General features: G+C 61.3%; 3 protein-coding genes across 5 annotated transcripts; 2 read left to right on the top strand and 1 right to left on the bottom strand.

Annotated features, from left to right (window-relative positions):
- The first annotated feature begins 505 nt into the window (after positions 1-505).
- Positions 506-5,199, top strand: PAOX (polyamine oxidase). Its single transcript, XM_067299484.1, has 7 exons — positions 506-659; positions 1,276-1,765; positions 1,994-2,193; positions 2,785-3,040; positions 3,619-3,731; positions 4,162-4,319; positions 4,979-5,199. Exons 1-7 carry the CDS (start codon positions 506-508, stop codon positions 5,120-5,122), a joined length of 1,515 nt encoding a protein of 504 aa, XP_067155585.1. The 3' UTR covers positions 5,123-5,199.
- Positions 5,200-6,890: 1,691 nt separating this feature from the next.
- Positions 6,891-10,891, top strand: MTG1 (mitochondrial ribosome associated GTPase 1). Of its 3 annotated transcripts, XM_067299645.1 has the most exons (11): positions 6,891-7,017; positions 7,092-7,158; positions 7,504-7,606; positions 7,701-7,781; positions 8,004-8,060; positions 8,369-8,459; positions 8,601-8,662; positions 9,177-9,273; positions 9,663-9,744; positions 10,132-10,244; positions 10,449-10,891. In XM_067299645.1, the coding sequence occupies exons 1-11, from the start codon at positions 6,891-6,893 to the stop codon at positions 10,544-10,546; spliced, it is 978 nt and encodes a 325-aa protein (XP_067155746.1). In that variant the 3' UTR covers positions 10,547-10,891. The 3 variants fall into 3 exon arrangements, with proteins under 3 accessions (XP_067155746.1, XP_067155747.1, XP_067155745.1); XM_067299646.1 differs by lacking the exon at positions 7,701-7,781; XM_067299644.1 differs by having other exon boundaries at positions 8,369-8,662.
- A 1,031-nt stretch (positions 10,892-11,922) lies between these two features.
- SPRN (shadow of prion protein) lies at positions 11,923-12,330 on the bottom strand. The gene has a single exon (XM_067299583.1). It carries the CDS (start codon positions 12,328-12,330, stop codon positions 11,923-11,925), a length of 408 nt encoding a protein of 135 aa, XP_067155684.1.
- Between the last annotated feature and the right edge of the window lie 1,086 nt (positions 12,331-13,416).

The raw sequence follows: 13,416 nt of genomic DNA, 5'->3' as shown, positions 1-13,416 counted from the left end.
CCGCATCCCTCATGCGCTTCCACCACCACCACCACCGTGGCGAGCTCTGGGGGGGGGGGTCCCACCCGGATGCACGCAGCGGCACGTACGTGCACACACGGGCTGACTGAGGCGGGCTTGAGCACATCCGCGCAGCGGCACGTGTGGGCAGCAGCACGTGTTGCACGTCCCCGGCCGGCACCTCGCCCCCCCCCGGGCCGCCGCGCAGGAAGGGCAGGGTGGGGAGGCCGGAGCACAAGCAGCAGCACCGTCGCGTCCCAGGGGCTGGAGAAAAGGGGGATTTCCAGCTCCGGCGCGGTCAGCGGGAAACGCACTGCGGTGCCTTCTCCCGGGGGCCGGGAAAACCGGCCGGTGCCAGGGCAGTTCTCTGGTGCCGCCGCAGGCTGGGCCCAGCCGCTGCGAGGCCTGGCGGCTCGCAGGGCCGGGCCTCGCCGGGGCAGGCCCCGCGCCGTCACCGTCACCAGGGGCGGGCCGGGCTGCCAGTGCGGGCGGGCGGGCGGGCGCCATGGAGGGGAGCGGCGGCAGCGGCCCGCGGGTGCTGGTGGTGGGTGCCGGGCTGGCTGCGCTGGGGGCGGCGCAGCGGCTCCGCGCCGCCGGCCACCTCCACCTGCTGGAGGCCAGGGCCCGCGCCGGCGGCCGCATCTGCACCCGCCCCTTTGGTACGGCCGCCGCCGCCACGGCTTCCCCTGGCACCGCCGGGATGGCGGAGTGGGGCTTCCCAGGGCAGCAAGCCCGCCGGCGAGGGGAGGGGGCGGCGCTGGACACACGGCTTCCCAGGGGATCAGGGCTGGCTGGGCTGGGGAGATGGTGTCTGCACCAGGGCTGCCCCAAGGATCGGGGCCGGCTGGGCCGGGGAGGGGGTATCTGCACCGGGGCTGCCCCAGGGATCAGATCGGGGGTGCGCCTGGTCCCCCCTTGCTTTGGTAGGGGCCAGGCCTGAGCACACCGGACCTGGGGTTTTGGGGGTGGGGGGGGCTGATCCTACTGCTTTGGTAGGGACCAAACTGGACCAGGCTGTGGGTGGCATCTGGTCACAGGATAAGGAAGGGATGCGGCTGAAGTGGGTGAGATCCGATCCCTCGGCCCCAGCCACTTTGGAGGGGATGGGGCCAACCCAGGCCGGGCTGTGGTTGTGCTCCTGCTGCTCCAGTAAAGGGTTGGTCTGGACTGGGCCGAAGCGGGTGCTAAGGCAGGGGATGGGGCTGAACCGGACCAGGCTATGCCTGCGATCCCACCACCCATGTAGGTCTTGGGGTGACCCTGCCCCTCTCCCAGGTTCGGGGCTGGCAGAGCTGGGGGCACACTGGATCCACGGGCCATCAGAGGGGAACCCCGTCTTCCGCCTGGCCTCCTGCTATGGCCTGCTGGGCCCCAGCGCTGCTGAGGAGGAGAACCAGCAGGTAGAGGCCGGAGGGCACCCGCTCCTGCCCTCTGTCACCTACGGCAGCTCGGGGAAGGTGCTGAGCCCCGAGCTGGTAAACAGCACCCGTGCCATCTTCTCCGACCTGCTTGACTCCACCCACGTCTTCCTCCATGCTGATGGGCTCCCTGCTCCAAGTGTGGGCCAGTACCTCCGGGCAGAGATTGCCCGGCTGGCCCCCACCTGGGAAGGGGACGAGAACACCAAGCAGCTCCGGCTGGCCATCCTCAACGCCTGCTTCAAGCTGGAGTGCTGCATCAGTGGGACCCACAGCATGGATCTGGTGGCCCTGGGGCCCTTCAGGGAGTACACCACACTGCCCGGCCTCGACTGCACCTTCCCAGGGTGAGTGTGGAAGGAGAAAGACTTCCTTTCTCTTGACTTTGCATGGGTGGGCAAGCATGGCACTCAGGCATCCATCCCCTGTGAGAGCAGGAGGGTTGTTCTGGGAACATCTCAGCAGGGCTGCAGCATGTCCTGTAGGGAATTGCCCAAAGCAAGGGGGTCTAAGGGGAGAAGAAACATCTCTCCCAGTGCCCTGTACTGAGCCAAGTACTGTGTCTTCTCCTCCAGTGGCTACAGCAGCCTCCCTGATCGCATGCTGTCAGCTCTGCCCAAGGGCACCGTCTTACTCAACAAGCCAGTGAGGACCATCTCGTGGCAAGGGTCCTTCCGTGAGGATGGGGACATGGAGAAGGAGTTCCCTGTCCGGGTGGAGTGTGAGGATGGCGACTCCTTCCTTGCTGATCACGTCATTGTCACCGTCCCCCTAGGTGAGACCCCTGTTCCCCTTCCCTGTTTCTCCCACCGTTGCCTGGTCTCTATCCCACTTACCTCTTGCTATGACTGGCCTGGTTTGCCATGGCAAAGGGCCATGAGGTTACAAGAAGATATTCCCATCCTGTGCTGTTGGCCAGCATCACAGGAGCGGTTTTCTTACAGCTTGGAGCAGGAGAAGATCAGCCCAAGTCCCTGCCCAACCTCCCCTTTTCCACCAAGGGACCATGGGGAAGAGAAAGCCTCTTGGACTTGAGCAAAACCCAGACAGTTTGGAGCCCCAGTCCCCTCCCAGATTGCTGCATCACCAGACTTCCAGTGACACAAAGATCCCCATTTCCATTGTCAGAGGCAGGACTAGGGATACAAGGATCAGGGCAGTGATAAAGAAACCCCAGGAGTGGGGCTGGATAAGCACACATGGGAGGCAAGCTCTTGAACTTTTGTCCTCGGGCTGACGGATGCTTCATCTCACACTTCTCCATCACAGCCCTGGGCTCAAAACGGGCTTGGGAAATGGGCTGTGCCATGCCGTGTCAGACGCCAGGTGCCACAGTGGAAGGAGCCGCACGGTTTTCTGTCTGTAGGTTTCCTCAAAGAACGCCACCAGGACTTTTTTCAGCCTCCTCTGCCTGAACGGAAAGCAGAAGCCATTCGCTGCCTGGGTTTTGGCACCAACAACAAGATCTTCCTGGAGTTTGAGCAGCCGTTCTGGGACCCAGATTATCAGCTCCTTGAAGTGGTGTGGGAGGACGAGTCACCTCTTGCAGAGCCTAGCACTGACCTGGAGGCCAACTGGTTCAAGAAGCTCATCGGCTTTGTGGTTATCCAACCACCAGAACAGTACGTGGTCGTGTGTTTCAGCTGGTTCTTCTTGATATGGCACCTGTGTTTATCCGGGAGAAAGGCCTCCTTCCCAGCTTGCAGGGCCTGGTACCTGCCATGCTTGAGGGGGAGGGTTGTCTGGGCCTGCAGCAGAGCAGTGCATTGTGCTGTAAGATTTTTGCATCCTGAAGAACCTGGCTGCTAGTCCTCAAGGTCACCCAGTTACTTTCAGTGTTACTTACAGTGTTGTCTTCCTGAGTCTGCAGACAGCGAAGGCATTGCAGCTCAGGGTTTTGGCATCTTCAGGGCAACGTGCATAAGTATTGGGTGCTGTCTGTAGCGTAAAGCCAGTACTGGGTCACTGTCACTCCTGGCCTGTGGCAGAGAGGGAAAAGTGATGTTTCCAGAGGCTTTGTAAGGGAGGGAATCTGTTCCCTTTGGTTCTTGCCTACACAGCTGCACGCTGACAAGCAGGGTGGGAGGGCGGCAATGCCACTGGCCTTGTTCTCTGCTTGGCAAGAGTCCTCTGGCCCTTCTCTGTATGCAGACAGCTGAATCTCCCACTAGCTTGATGAGACCTCTCTTTTCCTTCCTAGGTATGGGCATGTCCTTTGTGGCTTCATTGCTGGGAAGGAGTCGGAGTACATGGAGACCCTAAGTGATGCAGAAGTTCTCAGTACCTTGACACGTGTCCTTCGTACGCTGACAGGTACCTCCTGTCCCACCTACATGACACCTGCTTTGGTGGCTGGGTGCCAACAGGGTCAGGGAGGTTGCATGTCTGCCCACTCCAAAGGATTGGGGTTCCCCAAAACCTCCGTACAAGAGCCTCTCTCAGCCTCTGAGGCAGAAGGAAAGTTGTCTCAGGGGACATAATGTGCATAGGTTTCTGTGGTGTCCATGCCCTGGGCAGACAGCCTGCTGTGTCCCTCCTGTCATCCCAATGAAAATGTGAGCTGGGATTTCTGGGGACAAGCTGAATCATAACCAAAATTACCAACTGCTTTTGAATACGAGATCCAGGATGCGTCAGGGCCGGGAGAAAGCCTTCCTGGCCTGGCATTGGGGAGCTCTAAGGCCCAATGGCTAGGGACTCCTGCTTGGTGACCAGGTCTCACCTCTGTGTCCATGTGGTCCAGGGAACCCGCAACTGCCTGCTCCCAGGAGCATACTCAGATCCCGGTGGCACAGCGCTCCCTACACCCGAGGCTCATACAGCTACGTGGCCATTGGCAGCTCAGGGGAAGACATCGATGTGCTGGCTCAGCCCCTGCCTGAGGATGCGTCTGACCCCAGGGTAATTGCTTTGAGCGAGCGCTTGGCTGTGGGACGCAGCGGCCGTGGTGTGGATGCATGGGGAGCAGGGCCCACTGGATGCCTGCCCCATCCCCACTCCTCTGGCTGGCAGGACACACATAGGGCCAAACACGCATGGGCAGGAACAGGGTGCTCTAGGACTTGGGGGTCAGGACTTGAGAGCGAGGGGCAGGGGAGATGGCATTCTCCCAGTCTCCCTCAGTTTGGAGGTCCCTGCTGCTCAGGTTGCCAACAAACTCCATGCTCCTTAGCTCTTTCCACTGAGCTCCATGGGAGGGGGGGTACCCCATCCCACATGAAATGTAGGGACCTCCAGCTCCCTCTAACCCACCAACCACTTTCCAGCATCCTCGAAGCATAGGGTATTTCTCTGAGACTTTAGCCCTGCCTACAGGCTTGGGGGAGAAACCTTGTGTGCCTGCTCCTTGGTCTCTCTTACAGGGGTATGGGTGCAGAGAGGGCATCCCCCCATGCCAGACTGTAGAGAGACAAGGCCTATGGGCCTCTTGGGGTCATTTTAGCACAAGCGGTACGACCAACCTCACCTCTCCACCGGGATCGGGGAGGTTGGCAGGCAGGTGGCCGCGGGTCCCAAAACTCACCTCTAGCTCCGGTGCTCTCCATCCCACCTTGTCGCAGCCGCTGCAGGTCCTCTTCGCTGGTGAGGCCACGCACCGCACCTTCTACTCGACCACACATGGGGCCCTGCTTTCGGGCTGGCGGGAGGCTGAGCGCCTCAATGACCTCTACGGGGCCACTGAGCCGCCCTGCCCCACTCCCTGACTCTGATGTGGGACCTCAGGGACTGGCAAGTGGCACAAACACACTCAGGAGGGGAGAATAAATCCTTATTTTAGAGACCTGTGTTTGCAGCTCTCCCTTTTCTGCCTAATCTTGGGGATACAGGGGACCACTGGTCCATTCCTCCCACCTCATGGGGTCCCTCTGCCCATGTGGCCTCACTTGCACACATCCAAATGATGCAAGAAGTGCCAGAAGGGCAATTCAGGGCTGAGTGGGGGAAGGCTCAGCCTGCCTTCATGAAAAGCAGGATTAAACCTGTCTCAGCATCTGTGGAACACGCTCATGGCACCGACCTCACGCAGGGTGCTTGTCCCTACCCAACTTTGTTGGTGTGGGCAGGCCACAGCTTTCCCCCGATAATCGCTCTCCCAAGCCATGACCCTAACTCAAGGACATGGAGACTCAGAGATTTCAGGAGGCACTGCACTGAATGGCTCAGCTCCTCCACACACCAGAACGGTGCCCTAGCAGGCACGCTGTATGACATGGTGCACACCAGCATGTTTTGTGCCAGTCAGGAGATAACCAGCTCCAAGAAATCCCAGGATAGCGTGCTTTTATTGAACCAAAACAGCTCCATTACGGGGCTGTCCTGCAAAGGAGAAACTGCCCCCATGGGCGATCAGACGCAGAAGCTCGCTGGGGTCACACACCACCTTGTTTCCCCCCGGGATGCATGGGACACTCAAGCAAGGCCTCTCCAAAGGAGCTCTCCACAGTGCTTGCATGCCGAGATGCCCCCGTGCTTCCCCTGCAGGGAAGGGGCTACGGCACGGGGCTGTGCAGCACTGCTAGTACCAGTTGGTGCTGGCGATCATGTAGCGCACGTCGTCCAGCGGAGCGCTCACCGTGCCCGGGCCAGTGGCAGGGTGGGTGCCAGGTCCCGTGGTGGGGTGCGTGCCGGGCTCCGCCGTGGGGTGTGTGCCAGGCCCCGTGGCAAGGCGGGTGCCAGGTCCAGTGGTGGGGTGGGTGCTGGGCCCGGTGGTGGGGTGGGTGCTGGGCCCCGCGGGGGGCATGGTGGGGCCAGGCCCTGGCGGTGGGACCCCGGCGGTGCCTGGGGCGGTGGACGTATGTCCCGTGGGCCCCACAGGCCGTGGGTCTGCCATGGCCCTAGGGAGGAGAAGTGGGTCAGGCCCCAGTGGGGCACCACCACCCCCATTGCTGTGCCCTATGCAGCATGCCCCTCCCCTTCAGCCCTCCCCCCAGTGGATTGGCCCCTCCCCTGGGGTAAGCCCCGCCCTGCCCCATCAGCCCGGGGGGGGGGCCTAAGCACGCCCCCTGCTGACTGGCCCACACCCAGAGTAAGCCCCGCCCCTCGCCGCCCCCCAACCAGCCTCGCCCCCGGCTGGCCTGGGGCCTAGCCGCGCCCCCTGCTGATTGGTCCACAACAGGGAAAGCCCCGCCCCTCACTGCCCCCAATCAACCCCACCCCCCGGCTGACCTGGGGCCTAGCCGCGCCCCCCGCTGATTGGCTCCTCCCTGCCGGCGCTGCCCCGCCCCGCTCTGCAGTTTGACCCCGCCCCCGCTCCCCGCTCCCCCCTCCCGGCAGCCGGCGCCGCTCCTACCTCCCCAGCGGCCGCAGCCTCTCGGCCCGGCGCGGCTCCGCCCCCTGAGCGTGCGCGCTGCGTCACAGTCCCCTCCCCGTGGCTGCGCCGGCGTCACGTGGCTCGGCTCCGCGCGCCTGCGCGCCGTGCGTCAGGCGGCCCGGAGGTGACGCAGCGGAAGCGGCGGCGGAAGCGGCGGCGCCATGCGGCGGTGGGCGGCGGCGCTGCGGGCTGCGGCCGGGCCCGCGGCCGGGCCGGGCAGCTGCCGGAGCCGCTTCGACTTCGGCGGCCGCGACGTGGCCTCCTGGTTCCCGGGGCACATGGCCAAAGGTGAGGGCGCCGGCCCGCCGCCGCGGGCTGCCCCCCCGCCGCCGCCGCCGCGCTCACCCTGCGCTGTGTTGCAGGGCTGCGGCAGATGCGGGGCGCCCTGCGCCGCGCCGACTGCCTCATCGAGGTGCACGACGCCCGCATATCCTCCGGCACGGCCCCCCTGAGCACCCGTTTACCCCGGCACTTCCCCCCGCCACTCCCGCTCCGTCTGTGCCCCCCCCTCCCCCCCGGGCCTGCGGTGCCCTCTCTCGGGGCAACAAGAGCAGAGATATAAGCTGGGACCCGAACAGCTCGCCCTCTTCAACCCCCCTGCAGTGATTCTGTATTCACCCACGTCTCAGCCCCCTACCCCTCTCCCACTCTTTATCAGCCCCTTATCCTCTCCACCCCCAGCTGCTTCCCTGTTTGTTCCTTTTAGCTCATCTCTTGCCCCTTACGCCCATTCCTACATCAGCATGCGGTTGCTTTCCTTATCGGCACTCACATCCCGCTGTCGGGTCGTAACCCCATGCTGCAGGAGGCGCTCGGCATCCGCCCGCACATCCTGGTGCTGAACAAGATGGACCTAGCTGACCCCCATCAGCAGCCGGTGAGCACAGGGTTACTGGGTCAGTGCTGGCTGGCAGCAACCCTGTGGGGCTGCTGCAAGAGCATGCCAGCAATGCCTATGTCCATCCCTTTAGAAAGTCTTGGAGCAGCTGAAGCAGGAGGGGTGCTCAAATGTCGTCTTCACTGACTGCCAGCGGGATGGCAACGTCAGGAAGGTAATGTGCCAGCAGCCCCAGGCCCTGCTGTGCTCCTTCCTGCCAGCACCCGAGGGCTGCAAGCCAATCCCCAGGACATATGTTCCACAGAGAAGTCTGTGTGCTCCACTGTGGGGAAGGTGACATACGACTTATGTTGCCAGCTGGTTCAGAGTGTTCTTCATTTGCAGCTTGGTCAAAGTGCTGTGTACAATTCCCGTTCTTCTCCCTGTTTGTTTGCAGATTGTTCCCCTGGTTGCCAAGCTGGTTAGCAACAGCCCACGCTATCAGAGAGCTGAGGTGAGGAGCAGCAGTGAGATTGCAAGCGTGTGTGTATGTTGCTCTGGGCCTGAGGTCTCAGTGTGGCATCCGAGGGGCAGAGCTGGTACCTGACAAGCAGGTGATCAGGGAATCAGGGCTGGAGTTTGCAGGACATATTCTACTCTTTTTGGAGTTAAAAAGTGGAAATCTGCTGCATTTATGCTGGAAACACAGGCAAAAGCTTGGTGTTTTCTCCTGATCACTGTTGTGACTGCTCATCAGTCCTGGCTCCTGGGGTGGATGGTTGGTGACTGGCTGGTCCCTGCACATGTCCTCCTTGCTTCCAGAACGTGGAGTACTGCATCATGGTGATTGGTGTGCCGAACATGGGCAAGTCATCACTCATCAATTCCCTGCGAAGGCTGCACCTCAAAAAGGGTATTTTCTGCGGGTCCCCGACTTGGGAAGGAGCAGCTGGCACGGCTGTAAAGAGGCTTCGGGCTGCTTCTGAGTCATGGAGCAGGAGGTGGGGGCAGAGCATCGCTTGGTTCTCTGACTCTCTCTCTCATTTCACTAAAGGGAAGGCCACTGCGGTTGGTGGTGAGCCAGGCATCACCAAGGCGGTGCTGACCAGAATCCAGGTATGGTCCTTCAGGCCCAGCTGGCTGGGTCAGTGCTGGCGTTGGGAAAGGGCCTCTGTGTCTGTGTTACCACATATGGGAGGGCTGGGACCGTACTGATGGGGATGGGCAGGTCTCTGGCGGCTGGCACCTTTGGTCCTGATACTCTGTTCCTGCAGAATCAGCTCTGATCTGATCTGTCGCAGGCTGGCAGTCTCCAGCAATGATGTGTGGAAGGGCCTGGTGGGATCTGGCATTCTCCTGGCTTCTGCTCTGCCAAGGATTGCTTTTGAAGGCAGCTTCTTTTGGCTAAACTCTGCCTCTTTCACAATAACTCTAGAAAATCTCAGGAGACACGTAATCCAAGCTGGTCTGTTTGGTGTTACCCAAGTCGCCTTTGCAGCAAGATCTCAATAAAGGGCTCAACTCCTTGCTTGTTGGCAATGCCACCACCTGTGCCTGAGTCTCATGGTGCCAAGTTATTCGGCCACAGATCCCTGCAGCTTCCTAACAGTCCTGCCTTTCCCTGTCCCAGGTTTGTGAGAAGCCCTTGATATACCTGGTGGACACGCCTGGAGTGCTGCCCCCGAAGCTGGAGGATGTGGAGACGGGCATGAAGCTGGCGCTGTGTGGTGAGGTGGACTTTGCACCTGAGCTGGCTCTAGCCGCAGGACTGGGTGGGAGGAGCAGTCCTGGATGATACTCTGGAGCTTGTGAATGTGGCTTTGAACCCTCAGCTGGGCCTGGGGCTGGGTTGTGACTCCACCTCAGTGCAGGAGGCTGCCACTTGCAGGCCTTAATATCTTCTAGGCTAGTGTGCGCTGCTGCTGCTAGGGTTCTGCTTGCAGGCCTTGAGCTTTGCACGTGGCTTGGTGTCCATAGATGCCCACACAGACCTCGGGGAGAGATGGACTGCAGCTTGGCCAGGTCTCAGAGCATGAGTGCTTCAGAGTAAAGCCTAGCTGGAGTGATATCAGCATGCCTGAGGCTGAGAGAGCTGGGGTTTACCTGTCTTTTCCAGGAGCCATCCGTGACCACCTGGTGGGGGAGGACATCATGGCCGATTACCTGCTGTACACGCTGAACAAGCATCAGCAGTTCAGGTGAGCATGGTGGAGGGACTGGAGAGGAGCCCTCCTGTGTGTTGCTTCCCCTGGCACAGGGGTGCTTTTTCCCAGCCTGCCTGTGTCCCTGGGGGGGCAGGAGATGCCACAGAAGTTCATCCTGGAGCACTGGCGGATGCAGCATCCCAGCCCTGTCCTGTTCTTCCCCCAGCCCACACAAGTACAGAGGCTAGGATGGAGGACAGCAGAGGAGCTACTTTTAGTGCCTGCTTCCACAGGAAGAGCAGCTTTGAAGTGGGTGGTGGAGAAATGTCCTCCAGGAAAGGGGCGGTGGAAAAAAAAAGTGATACTGGAGCTGTTTTTGCCTGGTGCCATCAAGGTCTGGCCACGTGCCAGGGTTGGGTGGAAGCCGTGTCCCTCCTACAGGTATGTGCAGCGCTATGGGCTAGCTGAGGCCTGTGATGACATCGAGCGTGTGCTCAAGCACGTGGCACTGACCCTGGGCAAGACGCGGAAGGTGAAGGTGCTCACAGGCACAGGTGAGTGTGCGGGGGCTTTTAGGGCAGCTCCGTGTGTGTGTTGGGAGGGAGGTACCTCAGTCCCAGTGATGCGGAGCGGCGTGGGGTGCACAGGCCGTACTCCCGGTCCTTTCGGGATTGCTCGGCTCCAGGCTTGGTTGGCCGGGCAGAGAGCTAGCCGGAGCATCTGGCGCCTTCCTTCACATCCACCACTGCCTCCCCTAGGGAATGTCAACGTGACGATGCTGGACTACTCGGCCGCTGCCTACGAGTTCATACGGGCTTTCCGGGCAGGACATTTGGGCAGGGTGACACTGGACTGAGCCCTGCTGCCCCATGTGGGAGAGGGCCTGTGCGTGGGCTCGCAGAGGGAGACACTGTGTGTCCCAGAAACGATGACACAAGAAGCTCCTGGCAAACTCTGAAGGTGGCTGGGCATCCCTCTCCTCCCAAAAAGTCATGCTGCTGTGGGGACTGCCTTTAGCCCTGCGCGCCGCATGGCACAGGACTGTCCGAACACCGAGCCCCGCTCCCGTGTGAGCAGGGCTGTTCCCGTATGAGCCCCGTTGTCTCCCACACAGCGCTGAGGCCAAGTGGAGTTGGCGTCTCAGCCTGGAGCTTTTTGCACCCAAGCTGCGGTGTGTGATTAAAGTGGCTTCTCCAGTCTCTGCCTCCGCGGTGGTTTGTGCCTGGCTGTGGCGCGGGGCAAGGGAGAGCAGATGGTGAGTGGGAGCTCTGCGTTTCTGCCACCGTGCCTCAGCCCGTCACCTGAGCTGGAAGTCTCATTTCAACCCCAGACCGAGGCAAGGGGACAAAGCATACCTGATTGCAGAGGGGGTAAGACTGTGCTGTGATCACTGCCCTCACTGTCACTGTGCAGGGGGGCAAGGGGACCCCAGCCGCTTCTCTTGGGGACTACAGCGGCCATCCAGGAGGGCCTGAGTGTTGGTAAGAAAAGAAAGGGAGAGGGTGCTGCCTCCAGTAGGGCCAAAACCTTTTTGGAGACCGTTTCCTCTCATTCCCCACCTGGGGGGTGAGTTAATGCTGAGGTGCTGCAGGTAGGAGACCCCATCCTAGCCTTGGGCCTCTAGCTAGAGACCTTCAGCCCTAAATGAAACCACTGTGACCCAAGTACATGGGTTTGAGGCTGCTAAAAAAGTTTGTGCCAGAGTCCTCTGAGGGTCCTACCTCCCTGCCCGTCCTCACTCAGTCCACATTCAACCACACGTACTTTCTGCCCAGCTTTATTGCCACGTCGTCATCGTCAAAACGTTTATAAACCCGCGTACAAAGGAGTGGTACAAACGGAGTGCCCGAGGTGGCAGGGTTTGGCACAGCTGCAGACGCACGGGGAGGCTGTGGAGGGGCACGCAGTGAGCCCGAGGCTTCCTGTGGGGTCCTGCCCCAGGGCGGGGGCACCTCCCCAGTCGTGGGGGACGGGCTGGGGGTGGGAACAGCGAGTGCCAGGTTGGGACGTGGGCAACGCTGGCTCCACAGGTGGGCGGCGCGGTCCTTCAAGCCGCCGATGGCCCGCGTACGTGGCCTGCCCCTCAGCCCTATGGGGCTTCCTGCCCTCACAACATCCCAAAACAGGGAGAGCTGGACCGGGCACGGTTAGGGCCCCCGAAATGGCTGTGGGGTTTCTGAGGGTTGGGGTCGAGCCGCGGGCTGTGCCGGGCAGGGTGAGGAGCGGGGCCTGTCAGAGGTGGAGGAAGGCAGCAAGCGGGCAGAGCCAGGACGCGGCCCAGCCCGAAGAGTCCCAGGCTTGGGCAGCCGACGTCCATGAGCTGGCGGCGGCCGTCCGATTGGCATCCCCGTAGTCGGCGCCATTGTCCACGTCGAGCTCCCCTGGGAGCCTCGCCCTGCGCAGGGCGGCCCCCGCCGCCACGCCGGCTGCGGCGCCTGCCGCGGCCGCCCCCGCCACCCGTAGGGCTGTGCCGGCCGAGCCGTAGCGGGGGGCCGCCTTCACCCGGACGCGGGAGGCCCCCCGGGCGCTGCCGCGCGCTGCCCCCCGGGCACCGCCGCGCCCGCCCTTTCCAGCCACGATGTCGCAGAAAGTAGCGGCGAGCAGCATCAGCGTCCAGCACGCCGCCGTCCTCCTCCTCATCCCGCTGCTAGGCCAGCTGGACCTGGGCACAAGGGAAACCTCAGGGTGCTCAGCTCAGGTTGCAGGGCCTCCCTGCTGACTGCCATCCAGGTGCCTGCATCTGGACCACGTGCCAGGCACAGCTGACCTGCACTGTACATGCAACACCCTGTACACAGGTTGCACATGCCCTTATGCATTGGCTGCATGTACACACAGCCCCCGGTGCTGGTTGCATGTACACACACACACGCATACATGCCTGCCTGGGCTGCACATGCCCTTGCACTCATAGCACCCCTTGCAGACATGCCAGTGCACAATTTGTATGTGAACACAGGCATCTTGGCAAGAGGTGCACACACAGACATACCCATACACACATACACAGGCCCCATGCACAAGCTGCATGTGTGCACATATGTGTGTATGGTCCAGGACACAGATCATGCATGTGTGCGTGCACCTGTGCATGAGTTGCGTACATGTGCCAATGCGTGTGGTGCAGGGGAAAAACTCCGCACAACTGTGGGTGAGTTGCACTCTTGCACACATGCATGCTTGCACAGACACACACACACACACGTACATGTGCTCATGCACAAGTTGCATGCACATCTGCAGTCCTACACGTAGCCATGCATGAGATACAAGCACACACTCTTAAACATACCACTGTATGACATGCAAATGTGCTCACATCTGTGCAAGGGTTACATGGGCAGCCACCTCCTATATGCATGGGGGCACATGCAGACATACAGCCCTATATAAGGTCTGCACACACCCATGCATGAGCTGTGTGCACACAAACACATCTGTGCTCAAGCTGTGACTTGCGCACATACCCAGCCACGCTGCGCGTGCACACCTGCACGGGATTTGCACGCACAAAGACGTTTTTACACAGGCTGTGCATATTCCCCCAGCACACTGATGCACACATGTACATAGTCACACACCCATGCACTGCTGCACATCCATGCACCTCTGCACAGGTGCACGTGCAAGCATGCTTGCCTGTGCACCTGTGCATGCCCTCCGTGCCCACATGCATGTCTTTGGCTGTAGGCACCCCCCCCAACATTAGTGTGTGCATGTGCACAC

The sequence above is a fragment of the Apteryx mantelli genome, chromosome 7, assembly GCF_036417845.1.
Source record: "Apteryx mantelli isolate bAptMan1 chromosome 7, bAptMan1.hap1, whole genome shotgun sequence".
Taxonomy (NCBI): Eukaryota; Metazoa; Chordata; class Aves; order Apterygiformes; family Apterygidae; genus Apteryx; species Apteryx mantelli.
Note: the sequence above shows the minus strand (reverse complement) of the source record. Positions and strands in the feature narration are given on the sequence as shown.

Excerpts from the sequence above, each read along its gene's own strand:
- PAOX (XM_067299484.1), top strand. The coding sequence starts at position 506 with ATGGAGGGGAGCGGCGGCAGCGGCCCGCGGGTGCTGGTGGTGGGTGCC. Across the intron at positions 1,766-1,993 it reads CTCGACTGCACCTTCCCAGG|TGGCTACAGCAGCCTCCCTG; the intron begins GTGAGTGTGGAA and ends CTTCTCCTCCAG. Across the intron at positions 2,194-2,784 it reads CATTGTCACCGTCCCCCTAG|GTTTCCTCAAAGAACGCCAC; the intron begins GTGAGACCCCTG and ends TTCTGTCTGTAG.
- MTG1 (XM_067299644.1), top strand. The coding sequence starts at position 6,891 with ATGCGGCGGTGGGCGGCGGCGCTGCGGGCTGCGGCCGGGCCCGCGGCC. Across the intron at positions 7,018-7,091 it reads CCCGGGGCACATGGCCAAAG|GGCTGCGGCAGATGCGGGGC; the intron begins GTGAGGGCGCCG and ends GCTGTGTTGCAG. Across the intron at positions 7,159-7,503 it reads GAGGTGCACGACGCCCGCAT|CCCGCTGTCGGGTCGTAACC; the intron begins ATCCTCCGGCAC and ends CGGCACTCACAT.
- SPRN (XM_067299583.1), bottom strand. The coding sequence starts at position 12,330 with ATGAGGAGGAGGACGGCGGCGTGCTGGACGCTGATGCTGCTCGCCGCT.